Source organism: Anarhichas minor, unplaced genomic scaffold, assembly GCF_050575085.1.
Source record: "Anarhichas minor isolate MPS153535 unplaced genomic scaffold, ASM5057508v1 ptg000027l, whole genome shotgun sequence".
NCBI lineage: Eukaryota > Metazoa > Chordata > Actinopteri > Perciformes > Anarhichadidae > Anarhichas > Anarhichas minor.
Window position 1 is genome coordinate 5,271,665 of NW_027466473.1, and position 17,240 is coordinate 5,288,904.

The window sequence follows — 17,240 nt, forward strand, 5'->3', positions numbered from 1 at the left end:
GGGGGCAGTTAGAGTTGGTTTGAGATCTCACCAAAGTTAGTGCTCACATTGAAAAGCTATTAATAAACAAAGTATTGTAATGTTTTAACTGCAGAGGAAAGTGGATGTTGTTTTCCACTAATTTTAAATAAATGTGTGCATTCAGTACAATAATGGAGCAGGGTGAAAATATGCAGATATGGTGAGTTTGCAAAATGCTATATGTTAAGAAGCAGTACATCTGCATAATTGATAAACAGATTTATTGTGAATTTTTACTGCACTAAGGAAAGCCATCTGATCTGAACTCAAGGAGAAACTGACAGCTTTCAGATTGTAAACGAATAATTTTAAACTATCGAACCAATTATTAATGGTGTGTTGCCGTATAGTTGTTAACAATTGATATTTACTATTTTAGGCTTTGGTTGCGCCGCTGATTTATTCTTTTAGCAGTATCTTGAGAGTTTGTCACCACTAGGGGACGACACGTTTGCTCTACTCGCTAAGGACACGTCACTACAGGACAGCGGCAAGGTAGGAAACCAAATGTGAATGACAGCCAAAGAACCAATCAGATTCAAGTAGGATTACTGTTGAGTGACGCTCAACCAATAAACGCGCAGTATAGCGTTGTGGGGGCGGGGTTAGTACACGGTGACGGTTGTGTGTGAATAGTGTATGAGTAACAGGAACGGAGCGGGTGAGTCTTGCTGAAAATAAAACGTGAAACTCATTTAAGTGCACCATTTTTTATTTTGGGCTGTTGTCCTGCTGCTATATGTGAAGGTGTCGCTGATACCACCAAAATAATCCAGAGAAGAGGTGCGGGGCTGGGGTATTCATTATACAGTAGCTAGCAGCTTAGCTTCGATAGCTACTCAAACACTTTAAACAGGATGGAAGCACCGTCAACATTAGCCGGCCTGATGCTGAGTAACTATAAGATGCTGTCTTGGCTATAACAATGCCTCCGTTCATTGTAAACGTGCACATAATGCATGTTAGTAGGTAACGCGGTGAAACAATACTGTCTGCTGTTCATTTCGTTGCCCTGTGATGTTGGAACGGTTGCCAGTACTAAAAAAAAGAAGCTAACTCTCAAAGTTAGCATTCAATAGAGCTCAGCTGAGCGTGATAGTTTGAGTTTTAGCTTTGCAAAAGTGTACAAAATCTGAAGAAGACGGGCAGAAGTCTGCAAGTTTCCCAGTGTGGGTGCTTCCTGGTTCCCGACGCCACATCGTAGTGCGTGGCCTAATCTGGTTGGGCTGGAGATGGATGTTGACTCACTACAGTTGTTACGACTTTGATTTTATGAGTAACAGTTATCTGACTTGCTTAAAGCAGGTCATTTAAAAGATGTTCTTATTTACTTATATTAGGCAATGTTGGGTCTTACAGTGCTTGTCTTCCTCCGTTAGGTAGTACGGTGAGCTATCCCTAACCTCGCCAAAATGACCAAGCTGGGCTTCCTCCGTTTGTCCTATGAGAAGCAGGACACGCTGCTGAAGCTGCTCATCCTGTCTATGGCTGCTATCCTCTGTGAGTCCTCCCTTCACACAAGAAGCCTGGTCTGGCTAATACTAAAAACCAGCACATTGATCCATGTGCTTTTCTTTCTCTTCAGCGTTCTCCACCAGACTCTTTTCCGTCTTGAGGTTTGAAAGTGTCATCCATGAGTTTGATCCGTAAGTTCTGCTTGTGTCATGGTTATTTCCAAGGATTGTTACTCGTTTTTACCTCTCTGTATGTGATGTCTCACCTACGCCGTCATCTCACCTGCAGGTACTTTAACTACCGTACCACCCGCTTCCTGACAGAAGAAGGATTTTATAAGTTTCACAACTGGTTTGACGACAGGGCATGGTATCCTCTGGGGAGGATCATTGGTGGTACCATTTATCCAGGTAGGAATCGGGGAAAAATGAAATATCACAGTACAAAGTGAATGATGAATGAGAGCATATTAACTTTATTCTGGGTTGTTTGATGCCAAAAGTAGAGCAGTACAAGTGTTATTTAAGTTTCAGAAGAGAGATTCATGTCTGCTTTATTTTTGGGCACGAGTGCAAAGCTTACTTGGACACCTCTTGTCTCTTCTCTCAGGGCTGATGATCACCTCTGCCGTCCTGTACCACGTCTTACATTTTTTCCACATCACCATTGACATCCGTAATGTCTGTGTCTTCCTGGCTCCCTTGTTCTCCTCCTTCACCACCATCGTCACCTACCACTTCACCAAGGAGTTGAAGGTAGAAAATGCATAATAAGATACACCAAGATCAATTTTATTAAGGTTATGAATTCTTAATAAAATGCAAACCTATGTTTCTTTAAAGGGGAACTCCAGAGATTTACACTTGTATTAAATCAAGGGACTCGTAAGAGTCAGATTTGAAAAAGAAAGTGGTAAATATCAAAGCAGCAGAGATATCGTGACTTGTTGTTATTAGTATGACTTAACTCCAAAAGCACTGGATCATACGATTCCCATAATGCATCTCACTAGTGTCCTCGTTAGGCTCTCCTTTCCTGGTAAATGCCCACATCTTTTAAACTCCACATGGTAACACAGGTTTTTTTTTTGTTTAATATTCGTTTTTTTTCAGCTCAAAATTTTAGAATAATTACATCATCAGGGTTATTTTCTCCAACATAAGAATGTTACTTCCAAAGCTGCAGAAGACGTTGTACAACTGATTTCACGGGTTACTAGTGTTTCTTGTGATTGTAAATAATCCTATCTTGTAGAGTGCAGTGCCCGTTTAGAATCATATTAGTATGTACAAATAATACACTTTATTTACTTGGCTCTTTTCTTCAAACGGTTTCAATGTGCTTTACAGAAGAAACAAACCCAGCAGAATAAAACAAAGACACAAATACAAAACAAGTTCAATATGCTTTTACTGATATAAGGATGTACACCTGTTGTCTCTGTAGGATGCCGGTGCTGGACTCCTGGCTGCCGCCATGATTGCAGTGGTACCTGGTTATATCTCCCGTTCTGTTGCTGGCTCCTATGATAATGAAGGTTTGCACGTGATGAGCATAACACGTTATGTTAATATAACAAAACAAAAAGGTAGTTAATGAAATCCCTCTGTGCTGTCCTACTCAGGTATTGCCATCTTCTGCATGCTGTTGACCTATTACATGTGGATCAAGGCTGTCAAAACGGGGTCGGTGTACTGGTCGTCCGTGTGCGCACTGGCCTACTTCTACATGGTGAGGAGAACTAAAAATGCATGTGTTTTATTGAATTGATTCAGAGTTTACAGAGGTCCTGATATGGCTTTTGTGTGCATCTAGGTCTCCTCCTGGGGTGGCTACGTGTTCCTGATCAACCTCATCCCCCTCCACGTCCTGATGCTGATGCTCACAGGCCGATTCTCTCACCGAATCTACGTGGCTTACTGCACAGTCTACTGCCTGGGCACCATCCTGTCCATGCAGATCTCATTTGTTGGTTTCCAGGTATGGTGAAAACGTACTATCTTATACGAGGTACTCTGATACTGCGCAATACCTCAGCAATACAAAAGCCATTGGGCCTCATTCACTAGTCTGTTGCATTGGAATGTTTCTACTTTGCGCACAAAATAAGCGAGCACGCAAAATTGCCGTCGGATTCACGACACGTGTGCATGTCTCTCTTCTCTCATAAACCAGCCGGTGCAGTCGTCGGAGCACATGGCAGCCTTCGGTGTGTTTGGCTTGTGCCAGATTCACGCCTTTGTGGACTACCTGCGCAGCAAACTCAATACCCAGCAGTTTGAGGTGCTGTTCAAGAGCGTCATCTCCCTGGTGGGCTTCGTCATGCTGTCTGTGGGCACTGTTCTCATGCTGACTGGTAAGAGGGTGGACAAGGTGCACCAGTAGATATGTTAGCAGAAAATGTTTCCTCCACTCCTTCTCCTTTCCTCTTGTGAGAAACTGATCATAAGTTGTTTTTGCTTTGGACTGACCGAAAGTATATCTCTCCCTCAGGTAAGATCTCTCCGTGGACGGGTCGCTTCTACTCTCTGCTGGATCCCTCCTATGCCAAGAACAACATTCCCATCATCGCCTCCGTCTCTGAGCACCAGCCCACGACCTGGTCCTCGTACTACTTTGACCTCCAGCTGCTGGTCTTCATGTTCCCAGGCAAGTGCCCACTCAGCAGAAACACACGGAGAAACACGGGGGTTTCATGCAAATTAAGCACACAGCTCGGTATGTTCCAGTTGGGTTTTGACTGACAGTTACCTTCCCTTTCCTCACAGTTGGTCTGTATTACTGTTTCAACAACCTGTCGGACGCCAGGATCTTCATCATCATGTATGGAGTCACCAGCATGTACTTCTCAGCTGTCATGGTACGTCCTGTAGAGAGCCGTACACGCATCTCAAAGGACTCTCCAGAGAGCAGTTGATTTGTTTGCTCTCGTGATTCGTGACATTTCAACAGTGTCACCGGAAGATGGCACACTCACGCCATTTAACAAAGTACATTTAACAAAGTACATGGAAAAACCTGTGTTTAAGAAAGTGATTATTGTTTTTACTTTATACCTCATTTGGGTTAATAACAAAGTAAATTAAAAATACTGCGTGTTGCCTTCTCAGGTGCGTCTGATGTTGGTTCTGGCTCCAGTAATGTGCATCCTGTCAGGGATCGGCGTGTCCCAGGTGCTAACCACATACATGAAGAATTTGGATGTCACCCGGCCGGACAAGAAGAGCAAGAAGCAGCATGACGCCACCTACCCCATCAAAAATGAGGTAGGGGGCCTGAGGGAGTTGTCATAGCTGTTAGAGGGTGGTCACCCGTAGTCGGGTGATATTTTGTATACCGTGCACACGTTTGGACATGAAATATCATTCAATTCAAACTGGTTGAACGTCATCATTGTGATCCAGCACCAGCAGCATGCATGATGATGATAATCCTAGTATTGAGATGTCACTATTTATCCAGATAAAATAGAAAACACTTCTGCCAGCTCTCGATAATACTTCCATGGTCATGACCTCGGTCAAGTCGGGAGTTGGAGTTGATGCTTAACAAAAAATAGATGTTGTACAAAGCTACATGTTGCCTTTTTAGTGTTAGAATAGGGTTGCAAAGACCATGAATATATTTTAGTTATTTTTGTCATTTTTGTCATTTTTAACCTAAGTACAGTTTGAGGTATTTACATTGTATGCTACTTTATACTTCTACTCCAATACATTTTTCAGGTTAGATTACAGCATAAAAAACATAATGCATATGATAATCTTAAAAAATGCAATGTTGAAGATTAAACCAGTGGTCCCCAGCCTTTTTTAAAATATTTTTTATTGTGTAGTTTAGTGATTACAACAAAGTGCAGTAAAGTACGTGAACGCGTTCTGTCCCATTGATTATGTCACAACCCCTCAGCCTTGTCCTGGCCCTTTGGAGGGGACTGGACTCCTATCGTGGCCCACAGGACTAAACTACCTAAGTGTATATAAAGAAGTTAAGAGTAGCTCCACCTCAACCAGCTACAACTTTAAGACGCTATTAACAATCCTATAATGTCATATATATATATATATATATATATCTCACAGGAGATCTTTCTCTGCACATTTTGTTGAGAGTACTTCTTTACTTTTACTTGTGTAGAATTTTAAATACAGGACTTTTACTTGTAATCCAGTGTTTTTTTTAATGTTGTGGTAATGTTGAAAGTCTCTCTTGGTCACATGTGTTCTCTCTTACTAATACAATGCAATGAGAAGCATACCACCCACCATCTTTTATTTCAGTAGTCCAAATAAAAGCATGTCCATGGTCCCACGGACAGACAGGTGAACGCTGATGACAACCTGTGCTGCGTATTCCTACCAGGTTGCCAGTGGGATGATTCTGGTCATGGCCTTCTTCCTCATTACATACACCTTCCACTCTACCTGGGTGACCAGCGAAGCCTACTCCTCCCCCTCAATTGTCCTGTCGGCCCGCGGAGGCGACGGCAGCCGCATCATCTTCGATGACTTCAGAGAGGCCTACTACTGGCTCCGCCACAACACCCCTGAGGTCAGTCACACCCAAATACATAAAGAATAAGTAAATCGATGTTGAGTTCTTCACTAGGGTTTTGAATAATCTGAGCTGTAGACGGAGTTATGAGTTATGCACCATTAGATGTAAGAACCTCCACTCTAACAATTAGCGTGTAACTTTGTGTTTCCAGGATGCCAAAGTCATGTCATGGTGGGATTATGGCTACCAGATAACTGCCATGGCAAATCGAACCATTCTAGTGGACAACAACACATGGAACAACACGCACATCTCCAGAGTTGGACAGGTGAGCTGGGTAACCTTCAGGGGGGGGGATCATGCTTTATGGAGTGCTGCTGAGCTGACTGGACTGTTTGTTCTGTAGGCCATGGCGTCCACAGAGGAGAGGGCCTATGAGATTATGAGGGAGCTGGATGTCAGTTATGTGCTGGTCATCTTCGGAGGACTGACGGGCTATTCTTCAGATGGTACGTCACGTGCTATGAATGTTACCAGACCCCCCCATCATTTATTTCAGTTACCAGGTGTAAATGTCCTCCCTTAAGTAGTGTTTTTAGATGATTGATGTCTCCTTAAATGAAGGCTAATTCAAAGAAAGTTCTTCTTTAATATCTCTTCTGCACTAAGCCACTAAGCAGCAGGTCTATATTTCCACCACACTGACTCCACTGCTTAGTATACGTCCCCCTCTTTCTTAAGTTTACTGTGTAATAAGCTGCCAAACAGGTATTTTAAGTTTTATGGAGTTGTTTTTCAGTGATTTGCATAAAGTAATGATATTTGTCATTGAATGTCGCAGATAAAGCGGGGCAAAAAATATTGCGTAATATTTTCTACAGCATTTTTTTTTTAGCACCGCTTGTTCTCTAATTCATCCATCCGCTCTCCTCAGACATCAACAAGTTTCTGTGGATGGTGCGTATCGGCGGGAGCACGGACACGGGCAAACACATCAAGGAGCACGACTACTACACTCCCACCGGAGAGTTCAGAGTGGACCGCGAGGGCTCGCCCGTCCTGCTCAACTGCCTCATGTACAAGATGTGCTACTACCGCTTCGGCCAGGTCTACACGGAGGCCAGTGAGTAACTCGACAGCAGCTCTCGTGTGATCATACTTTTGTCAAAACTTGTAGAGTTTCTCAATAATATGAAACTGCAGCCTTTTGTGCTGTAATTCTGATGATCTTACTGATCTTCTCTGCAGAGCGACCACCTGGTTATGACAGAGTGAGGAACGCTGAGATCGGGAACAAAGACTTCGAGCTGGATGTGTTGGAGGAGGCCTACACAACAGAGCACTGGCTCGTTAGGATATACAAGGTAAAAATGCCCGACTCGTCATTATGGATCGGTCTGTTGGGAACCACAAGTTGGTTTGCTGGTCAAGAACAGATCTTCTGAAACAATTTCTTTGGGGCAATGTAGGAAATGTTAAGTAAAATAACAGATTGAGGGGAAATTAGAACAACAGAAGTATAAATTACATTTCTTTACAACTTAAACTTGGAATTAGAGCTGCAACAATTATAATCAATAACTCTGACTATTTGGATTATGAATTGTTTTTATCAATATTAAGCAATAACATGGTGCCATGTGAGAGTTCACCACTTTTTTGGTCTTACAATGTAGTGAATTGAAAATTTGATTTTTCTTTATTTCAGGTCAAAGATCTGGACAATCGGGGTCTTTCAAGGACATAGAACCTTCAGACGTGGGTGAAAACCGCCTTTTAGCGCACAGCACTGAACACCTTCCCCTGTGGTCTGCAGATGAGTGGCAAAAGAGTACTTTTTATACTTTTGTTTTGGGGTGAAGAAAATTGCATCAAAGAGATTTTTTTGGGGGGGTTTTGTGAATGATTTTCTTTTTTTCTTTTGTTATAATGAAACGCCTCATCTGAGATCAGAGGGAGCTGGTGTCAACATGTCCAGTCTGATGTCAGGAAGCGTAATGCGCCGTGAAGCGGTCAAAAGAAAGTGCTTTGGGTTTTTACAATGTGGTCTATTAAAGTGGGATTAAACATGATGCTGTCTTTTCTTTCCACATCTGCACAGAAAACATTGATACAATTCATTTGAGAACTTCATGAAGTTGAACTAGTCAGAGCAGTTCATGGCCCAATCTCCACACTTTAGTTCTATCCCACTGTTAAATCGTCGAGTGTTTGAGGGCTCTCTCACAAACACTTTGAGCCCTTTATGAACCCTTTGCATAAGTCAGCATTAGATGCAGACAATTCATTGCAATGGGGTGCTAAACAGGACAGCACGTCTGTTCAGCCTGTCATTAAATGTAAGGCAAGGCAAGTTTATTTGTATAGCACATTTCAACAACAAGGTAATTCAAAGTGCTTCACATAAAAGCATCAAAACATAAGGCAAAATAAAAGGAGATTTAAAAACAATTAAGAACATTCATTGAAACAATAAAAACTCATTAAAACATTAAAAAATAGTGTAAGAAATAAAATACAGGAAATTGATTAATATATTAATTGAATCTGGTTTAATTAAAGGCAGCAGCAAACAAGTCTTCAGTCTTGATTTAAAGGAGCTGAGGGTCTCAGCAGACCTGCAGCTTTCTGGGACTTTGTTCCAGATATGTGGAGCAGAAACACTGAACGCTGCTTCTCCATGTTTAGTTCTGACTCTGGGAACAGAAAGTAGACCTGTCCCAGACGACCTAAGGGGTCAGGATGGTTCATAAGGTAGCAGCAGATCAGAGATGTATTTTGGCCCTAAACCATTCAGTGCTTTATAAACCAACAGCAGGACTTTAAAGTCAATTCTTTGTTGGACAGGAAGCCAGTGCAAACACCTCAGAACTGGAGGGATGTGATCCACTTTCTTGGTCTTAGTGAGGACTCGAGCTGCAGCTTTCTGACAGACCTTTTACAGAGACCTGTAAACACACCGTTACAGTAGTCCAGTCTACTGAAGATGAATGCATGGACAAGTTTTTCCAAATCCTGTTGAGACATAAGTCCTCTAATCCTTGATATATTCTTCAGGTGATAGGAGGCTGATTATGTAATTGTCTTGATATGGCTGTTCAGGTTGAGGTCTGAATCCATAACTACACCTAGAGTTCTGGCTTGGTTTGTGGTTTTATCAGTGATTGAAGCTGAGCGGTGATTTCCAATCATTGTACACAAAGATTAAACAAAAAAAAACATGAAATCAGGATATTTAGTCATGCTTTTACTTCCTAATTTGAATGACTGCTTCAAAGTACCCACAATTGCACAATTTGACATCATGGTAACGTGATATGTTGCAGCAAAGTGCTGTTCCATTCCTATCGACACCATTTCAGTCTCACTCAAACATTTAACAGGTGTCAGTGAATCCTTGAGGCTTTAGGGGGACATTGGTATTAACCCTTGGAATCTAGAGACCCCAGATGGTGACAAAGTTGCTGAAAGGATAACTTGCTAAGTCATTACATTTAGGAATTCATCAATTAGTTGAATCAAAGATGTAACTTTCAGAATCAAGTAGAATCCAGTGGCTGTTTTTCCTCAGTGTTTCTGATGTCATTACCGAGCAATGATTTGCTTAATTCAGCCTACAGCATGTGGTTATGAGCTCAATGTGCTCCCAAAATCAGCTTGATGGATCTGGACCTTAACACTTTAGTCTCACAGTATGTAGGCTTTAGGATAAAGACACATTCAAGACTTTGAAGATTTCAAGAGTAAAAACAAACCAAAACTATTTAAGAAAAGGCAATATTCTTTTATTGTAGTGCACTTGGCAATACATGTCAACTTATATTGAAATGAACAATAGTGTTAGGGATAGTCTAATAAATTCATATGAAAAACAACAGACAGGAGCATTGCCCTCCCATTACGATAACGATTATTAAAAGAACATAAAACATCAGTATAAAGTGTCCATTAGCTCCAGTCCCATACATTTAAGTTTGTTTTTTTAAATTGCACATCACACATTTACAGAGCCCCTTGCACATCTTTAGGGAAGGCGTGGTTTTTTCTGTAGATGTAAGCGTTGGAATCGTCATCCAGCTTCAGCAGCTCGGCCAGCGACGACACGCAAGGATCCGGATCAACCAGCATCGGCGGCAGGCGGGAGGCTTTTCGCTCGATGCGGCAGGAACGGCGAACCGGCGTGAGAAACTTCAGATCTTTGATGTTGTTCTTTCTCCTGGACCGGCTCGTGCTGGCCTCCTCTTCAATTGTCTTCTTGACACTAAACGAGGAACATTTGAAGGAAATAATACTTCAGTCACAAGTGAAGAGAAAGAACTTTGCCATTGTTTAAATACACAGCTGATTGAAAGGATTGCAGATGTAAAAAAGTGGATGGACTCACCTTTGCAGGTATGGAGTAGTCTTCACACTGTACTTTATTACTGAAGCATTCTCCATCGGTGGCATAGTCTCCATCACACACTCTTCTTCACTTTCTCCTTCCTCACTTTCTTCTACTCCGTCCTTCACTTGCTCAACATCCTGAGGCATCTCCTCCTTCTGGTCTCCTTCGTGCACATCCGTCCCCTGTGAAAGCTCTAATGGACACAATAATGACATGCGTTTGTGTGAGTTTGTGTGAATCCTGTTACAACAACAGCAGTCCGAATACATTCACCCAGTGACCCGAGTGGATGAATACCACTCTAAACTTCAAAAACAAACTCATAGTGAACAGCCACTGGTGGACTTACCATCAGATCTAGAGGGCGTCTCCATGGCTTCCAAAGCCTCACACAGGTTTACAACAATCTGTCAGAATGAAACAAAGAAAAGATTATTGTTTAACACTGTAATATCTAAAACAGAAACAGAAACACTGCATGTCTCCTTACATCATCCACGCTGTCCTGCGGGTCAACGTCAGAGTTGTCGAGCAGGTCCAGAGTGGTGTTCATGATCACCGGGGTTCGGCTGTGCGTTTTTAACACTGCTCCCTCAGAGTCTGGCTTGCGGGCTTCCAGTCTGGGTTCGGGGTTGCACTGCATAGCCGGCTGAGGCTGTGGATTGAGATCCGCTTCAGGTTTCACAGAGAGTCTGGTCTTAGAGGGTTCTGCGGTCGTCATAGCTGGTCTCTTGAAGGCCTTTCCCTTGGAGGCTTGCCACTCGGCCAGCTTCGCCCTGCAGGAGGGAACACAAAAATATGTTTTCAACATTTCTGATGCACAGTAGCACCAAAGAAAATGTCAAGTGTGTGAATGTGGGTGAAGACGTTACCTTCTCTCCTCGGCAGTCTCCATGGTATATCTGTACTGACTGAGGGCACTTGAGACAAGAGGTTTGTTGACCTGCTTGTTTGTCACTGGAATCTTTGGCTTTGCGTTGTGAGCCCCACTTCCCTTGGTGTGAGCCACTTTGGCGTTTCTGGAGCTGGTACTGGCTAGTGTTGTCGGGACGGTCCTGACAGGAAGACGAGCAGAGTGGAATCCAACAGGACGGCTGGCGACAGCAGGCTTGGTCACCTGAGCCGGTCTATCCGTCACTGACTTGGACCTTGTCTGCACAGGTTTCCACACGCCGTGTCCAGGCAGGTCAGCAACCGATTTGGACCTTCTTTTCATCTCATTTCCAACCATTTGACCCCCTGTTCTGGGTGCTGATGGTTTGGGGTCTGCCCCGCCCACGGTGGCGGTTGACTTCCAAATGGATCCAATTTTTGACTGGACAATCTTGCCTTTGTACATGCCGAGAGTGGATTTTGATGACGGACCAGGGGCCGGTGGCTTTGGAGCTTCTGCAACTATTTTTTTGTGTTTCAGAATCTGTTCAGTGAGGAAGCACCGGCTGTGTGTTTGACGTGGTTTGACATCAAACGCAGCAGCAGCTCCTTTCCCCTCTTTCTGCACAGTCTTTGCCTTTTTTAGAGCCTCACCAGATGTTGACCGTGGGTCCTCATTTTTATCGTTTGTCAGTTGGAAGGGAGCAGCGGACATTTTGTCTCTTCTGATGAAGGACTTGCTTCCATATGCAGGCTGAGCATTTTCCTTGTTTCCCTAATACAATTACAACGTGGGTTAAAATAAACTCATTGTAGTAGTATTTCATACGATATTCATTGGCGTAACTAACTTACTTTCTTAAAGGTGTGGTTTCGTCTAGAAACTGCGACGTTGTCCATGGTTAACTCTCGACCAGGTTAAATCAACGGAGATTTCTGAAAGGCGAAATATACAATGTTACGAGAGAACGAGTCCCGTGTACTCGCTGTATCTATACCTAACGCTATATTTAAGTAAAGTTAGAAGCGATAACTTACCTTGCTGCCAATGTTGTCGTAAGTTACAGTATGAGGAGAGCGTCCATCCGAGCAGCACAACTCAAGAGCAAAATACGTCGCTAACCAGCCGGCAGAAGAAAAACATTCGATTTAAGTTGGGGTTGCTGCGCTGCGGTTGGTTACACTAGTATCGCGAGACAATAGGATTGACCAATGGAGTGTCTCAAACTAAGAACGAGAGTGGGAGGAGACTACGTTCTCTCATCCACACGTTTGCTTCCTCTCTGGTTTGAAAGTTTGAACCCAAATAGGATTCCACGAATACTGGCTCGGCCCTCGTGCCAAAAAGTGATTGCCGCTCGCGGGAACGCGCGGCAGCCTGTTAAAGTTGTATTGCCCCGTTTACAGTCTATAACAGCTGCTTACAACTGGATTTCATTTTCAAGACGTGCAAATACAAATAATGTCATGTCGGTGGTCATGGCGAAGGTTTATCTTTGTGAGACTTTCTTGGGACCAAATAACTACAACTGCGGCCAAACAAGTGTTTGCAGTTTAACCAGGCCTGACATTTACATGATTTAGGGGTCCGTGTACAAGCAAATCTTATTTAGAGTCCATGATGCAAGCACATACAAGGGTAACAAGAAAAATAAATGAATGAATATAAATAAATAAATCTGGGCCAATGGGAGTATGTTTGCAACAGTAGTTGACTACAGGTGGTTTAATATTAATGTATCCATGTACACAGCAATAATCAACTTTTCAATTAATCTGTGGATTGTTTGATGCAATACAGTAGAAGGACACAAAGAGTAAAAGTGATTTCCCTTTCTACCACTAGATGACAGTATAAGTGTATTTAAACCATACATTTAGTTATATTTTCCTGTGTATTTGCTAATTATCTAGGTTATTGATACATATGTATTTAATGCTGTTTATTTTATCTGATATTTGATGTTCATGGTTAATTTGCAACCTAGTTCTATACATCATGTATTTACTTGTTATGTTTATGTAATTTAACCTCTTAAACTAAACATATCTACATGGAAGCGTGAGCATGTGTTGATCACGAGGCCATAAATAATGACAGTTGAAAAATAAAGAGACATTTGGTTTATTCTGATTAAACAGCCTTCAGTGGACCTTGTTTCAGGTACCACCCAGTCATAGCACCACATGTGCTTCCCATTTTTACCTTCATTACTATATCATAACTGCATCATCATTAACCTCTAACCTGTTCTGTTGTAACTCTGCTGTCAGCATCTTAGCACCTCTGACAAAATCACGTCATCATAATGTAAGCAATTTGGTCTAAAGAATGATTTCTCACTGTGCTTGTGTGTGAACACTGTTGTAGGAGTTGACTATATGAGTTAATGTCAAGCACAAGTTTAATACTTCCCTAAAAGCAGAAACCTTCAGAATAGTTGCATTGTGATTACATTCCTGTATTTGACTTGTATTGCTGTATCTCAAGTCTTCTGATTCTTCTGTCTGCAGTTAATCTGCTCACATTATTTCAATCGTCACAGTTTTGGCTTACAAGAGCTGTTCCAAAACACAGCACTCTGCTGTCCAAAAATGATTATCGTCAGTGAAGTGTCCGGGGTCGGAGAGAAGACTGAATCCATCCTCAGTACAAGTCAAATACAGGAATGTAATCACAATGCAATGTGTCCATTTCACATTATATATTTGATCTATTTACAAGTAGATAAATGAGATAAAATAAAAAATGTTGACATTTTAACATTTGAGTCCATCTTTAAAAATTTGTGGCAGATTATTGACAGCATGGTCCAGCAGTACACTCACTTCTGGGCACTGCAGAGCAAATTCCCTCCCTGCAGCTTCCTGGTCCTGTTGCTGCCAAAGTGTGACACTTGTGTCATTGAGCCCACCTCTTGTTCATACCAGTCTGCAGCCACTGATGCATCAAGCAAAAGGTCTGTGGACAGTTTTTTTGGGCATCCCTCTTTGGCCAAGTAACTATCCCCTTCCCTATAATAAGGTTTTAATCTTTAACAATGGTTTTCTCTTTGAAATAAAATTGTTCTAATTCTGTGCATTCGAGAAGCTGACCTAAAATCTGTCTTCGAGGTGGAACTAAACACAATCAGTGATAACTTAAGTTTGACTATTTTCAAAATAGTAACAAATGTGATGGTCTGCGTCCCCCTGGAGCTCCAGAGATTAATCTGAGGATTTACGAGACGGGTAACATGGTGGCAAAGAAGAAAAGAGAACCCATGAATCTGGTTTTTGCTCTTGTCTTGTGAGATTAGGAAACAAATTGAAAATGTTGTAGAGTCAAACTTTCTGTATCTCAATGGTAATAAAACTGAAGTCATTATATTTGGACCACAGCATTTGACCAACATTATATCTTCTCATCTTGGCCCTTTGACCTCTTCTGTTGAACCATTCAATTCAAGATTTAAGTGTGACAAATAAATCAACGAGGTAGTTCAATTATGTATAATGTTTAATAAGAATAAACAAAACATCTCTTTATTTTTCAACTGTCATTATTTATTGTCTCGTGATCAACACATGCTCACTCCTCTGTGTAGGTATGTTTAGTTCTTAAATGACATAAATATAACAAGTAAATACATGATGCATACAACTAGGAGGTTGCAAATTAACCATAAACATCAAATATCATATTAAGATAAATAATGAGTCTTTCTATTAATTATTTTTTTGTTTACGTGGCACGTTTCACTGCTCTGATTGGAAGAAAAGATTACCCAATTTTCATTTTACTACTGACTTTATTCGACATGCTATACTGTGACTTTATTCGACATGCTATACTATGACTTTATTCAACATGCTATACTATGACTTTATTCAACATGCTATACTATGACTTTATTCAACATGCTATACTATGACTTTATTCAACATGCTATACTATGACTTTATTCAACATGCTATACTGTGACTTTATTCAACATGCTATACTATGACTTTATTCAACATGCTATACTATGACTTTATTCAACATGCTATACTATGACTTTATTCAACATGCTATACTATGACTTTATTCAACATGCTATACTATGACTTTATTCAACATGCTATACTATTACTTTATTCAACATGCTATACTATGACTTTATTCGACATACTATGATTTTTATTCGACATGCTATACTATCAGCTCACATGACTAGCGGGGGACAAACAAGTCACGTGACCAGTCGTTAGTGTCTAGTCTCACATAACTAATGACCGACGTGAAAAAATGTGAACATTTACTTTTAGTTTTGTACGGGACTCAAACAGCGGCCACTTGGACAAAAGCCCTGTGTTTATTCAACCCGTTGACCCCCCACCCCACACCTGCACACCCTGTGTGGACTATCTCACTCTTTAGACCACGTAAGTTGCTCTGACCATAACGGTTTTGACTTGATGGACCTTTTACACAGAAGACAGTGAATGACGGCTCTCTGGGACACTTGAACAAAACACAGCCATGTTAATGTCAGTAACACCTGTGCTCTTCCTACTAAGATCAGACACTGTGAGCACTCAACATGTCTGCTGTGAAAAAGCTCTTTGGCTCTTTAGAAAGTGAATTAAGTAGATCATCAAAAAGAATCACGAGTCTCTAGTTTTACAACGAGCCATCAGGTCTGCAGATATGAATGTTAAGAGGTCATTAAAGGGTTCTTCCACTGAAATCCTTCATCAAGGTAGGTATGCATCTGCTCTCAATCCTCTTCTGTTCAGATTTTGCTTTAACTCTTCTCTCCCTGACAAGTCTTGTTCTGCAGCGCCCTCAGGTGGTGGAGGTCTGCTACGACGTCCTGAAGGAGCGGCGCTTCTCCAAATAGGGATCATAGTGATGGAAACAAGGGAAGGTGACCTTTGTTGACTGAATAAAATGTAATTAATGAAAGACTTCAGCAGGATTTCTGTATAAAGCTCATGCAGTCAGATGAACCTGTTGAGAGAAAAAGATTACTGCTGGACCCCGACTCATGACCCCCACTTCCCGTCCTCTCTGCATGATTATGAACCTGCTGCCTAAGTGAAGTCCCCATCAAGTACAGAGCACACAGACCACTGTACATGGTAGCTTCATTAGTGTTCCTCAAACCCAGAAACCAGCAAATCTGGGTCCAGGTGATACATGAGCACAAATAAACTGAACACACTCATCAGAGTGTGAAGATCAGAGGTTAATAGAGGACCAGTAGCACGTTTTTGTCTCCGGGCCCCCTGGCAGGTTATTATGACCCTTTTATGGGGACATTTTAGGGAACAGAACTCCATGTGTTGACAGGACTAACAGGCAACATGGTTGTGAAAACTAATGCCATCTTTCAGGGGACATTTTTAATTGTACTGCAGAACATTGTGACATGAAGTTCACATTCTTCAGTGGTGTTTGTTGCATTTCCTGTACTTGTGAAGCCTCATTCTAACATGCGAGTGTTTTATAGCCGATCCACCTGCGAGACTACGACTACTGGAGAGAAAGGAGAGTCAGTGCAGGCCGGGCAGAGAGAGACAGGAAGCCTGCAGCCTGCAGACAGTGTCCATGCTGCAGTGACGACCAGGTCAGACATTTTACTTTAATATTCTGGATTTAAAAAAAGATGATGTCCCAGATTGTTGCCTGAAGAAAAAGAGAATTACAAAGTTATCAACACATATATGATAGAATATATTGAATAAATAAAATATCTGTAAGATCAATATTTTCTGCACAAGTGAAAACAATGCAACGGCTTGTATTTGAATGATAGCAATAAGTGTGAATGACTGTGTGCGTGTTATTCATTATGACTCAAACTTCACAAAACGTACGTATGATGTGAATTTGGAAATACACCATGGCAGAGACGGTTCAGAAACGTTGCATGATTTGAACCTTTGAGCTTCGAAAACACTGCTAAGGATTATGGGAAAGAAGTGCAGCGCGCCATTTGGTGCACGTTGTTAAATACATCAAGCCTCACTAATTTGTTTT

General features: G+C 41.7%; 2 protein-coding genes across 3 annotated transcripts; one reads left to right on the plus strand and one right to left on the minus strand.

The window, feature by feature from the left end:
- Nucleotides 1-607: 607 nt before the first annotated feature.
- stt3a (STT3 oligosaccharyltransferase complex catalytic subunit A) lies at nt 608-8,045 on the plus strand. Of its 2 annotated transcripts, none has more exons than XM_076101319.1 (18): nt 608-682; nt 1,401-1,521; nt 1,607-1,667; nt 1,765-1,886; nt 2,086-2,231; nt 2,923-3,013; nt 3,101-3,207; nt 3,292-3,456; nt 3,652-3,832; nt 3,970-4,125; nt 4,245-4,336; nt 4,587-4,742; nt 5,839-6,027; nt 6,185-6,301; nt 6,380-6,482; nt 6,908-7,096; nt 7,222-7,337; nt 7,682-8,045. In XM_076101319.1, the coding sequence occupies exons 2-18, from the start codon at nt 1,434-1,436 to the stop codon at nt 7,718-7,720; spliced, it is 2,118 nt and encodes a 705-aa protein (XP_075957434.1). In that variant the 5' UTR covers nt 608-682; nt 1,401-1,433; the 3' UTR covers nt 7,721-8,045. The 2 variants fall into 2 exon arrangements, with proteins under 2 accessions (XP_075957434.1, XP_075957435.1); XM_076101320.1 differs by lacking the exon at nt 608-682 and adding an exon at nt 786-804.
- A 1,691-nt stretch (nt 8,046-9,736) lies between these two features.
- On the minus strand, nt 9,737-12,171 carry LOC142960440 (cytoskeleton-associated protein 2). Its single transcript, XM_076102281.1, has 6 exons — nt 12,089-12,171; nt 11,233-12,008; nt 10,851-11,136; nt 10,710-10,767; nt 10,358-10,553; nt 9,737-10,234 (listed from the first exon to the last, which is right to left on the minus strand). Exons 1-6 carry the CDS (start codon nt 12,131-12,133, stop codon nt 9,976-9,978), a joined length of 1,620 nt encoding a protein of 539 aa, XP_075958396.1. The 5' UTR covers nt 12,134-12,171; the 3' UTR covers nt 9,737-9,975.
- Between the last annotated feature and the right edge of the window lie 5,069 nt (nt 12,172-17,240).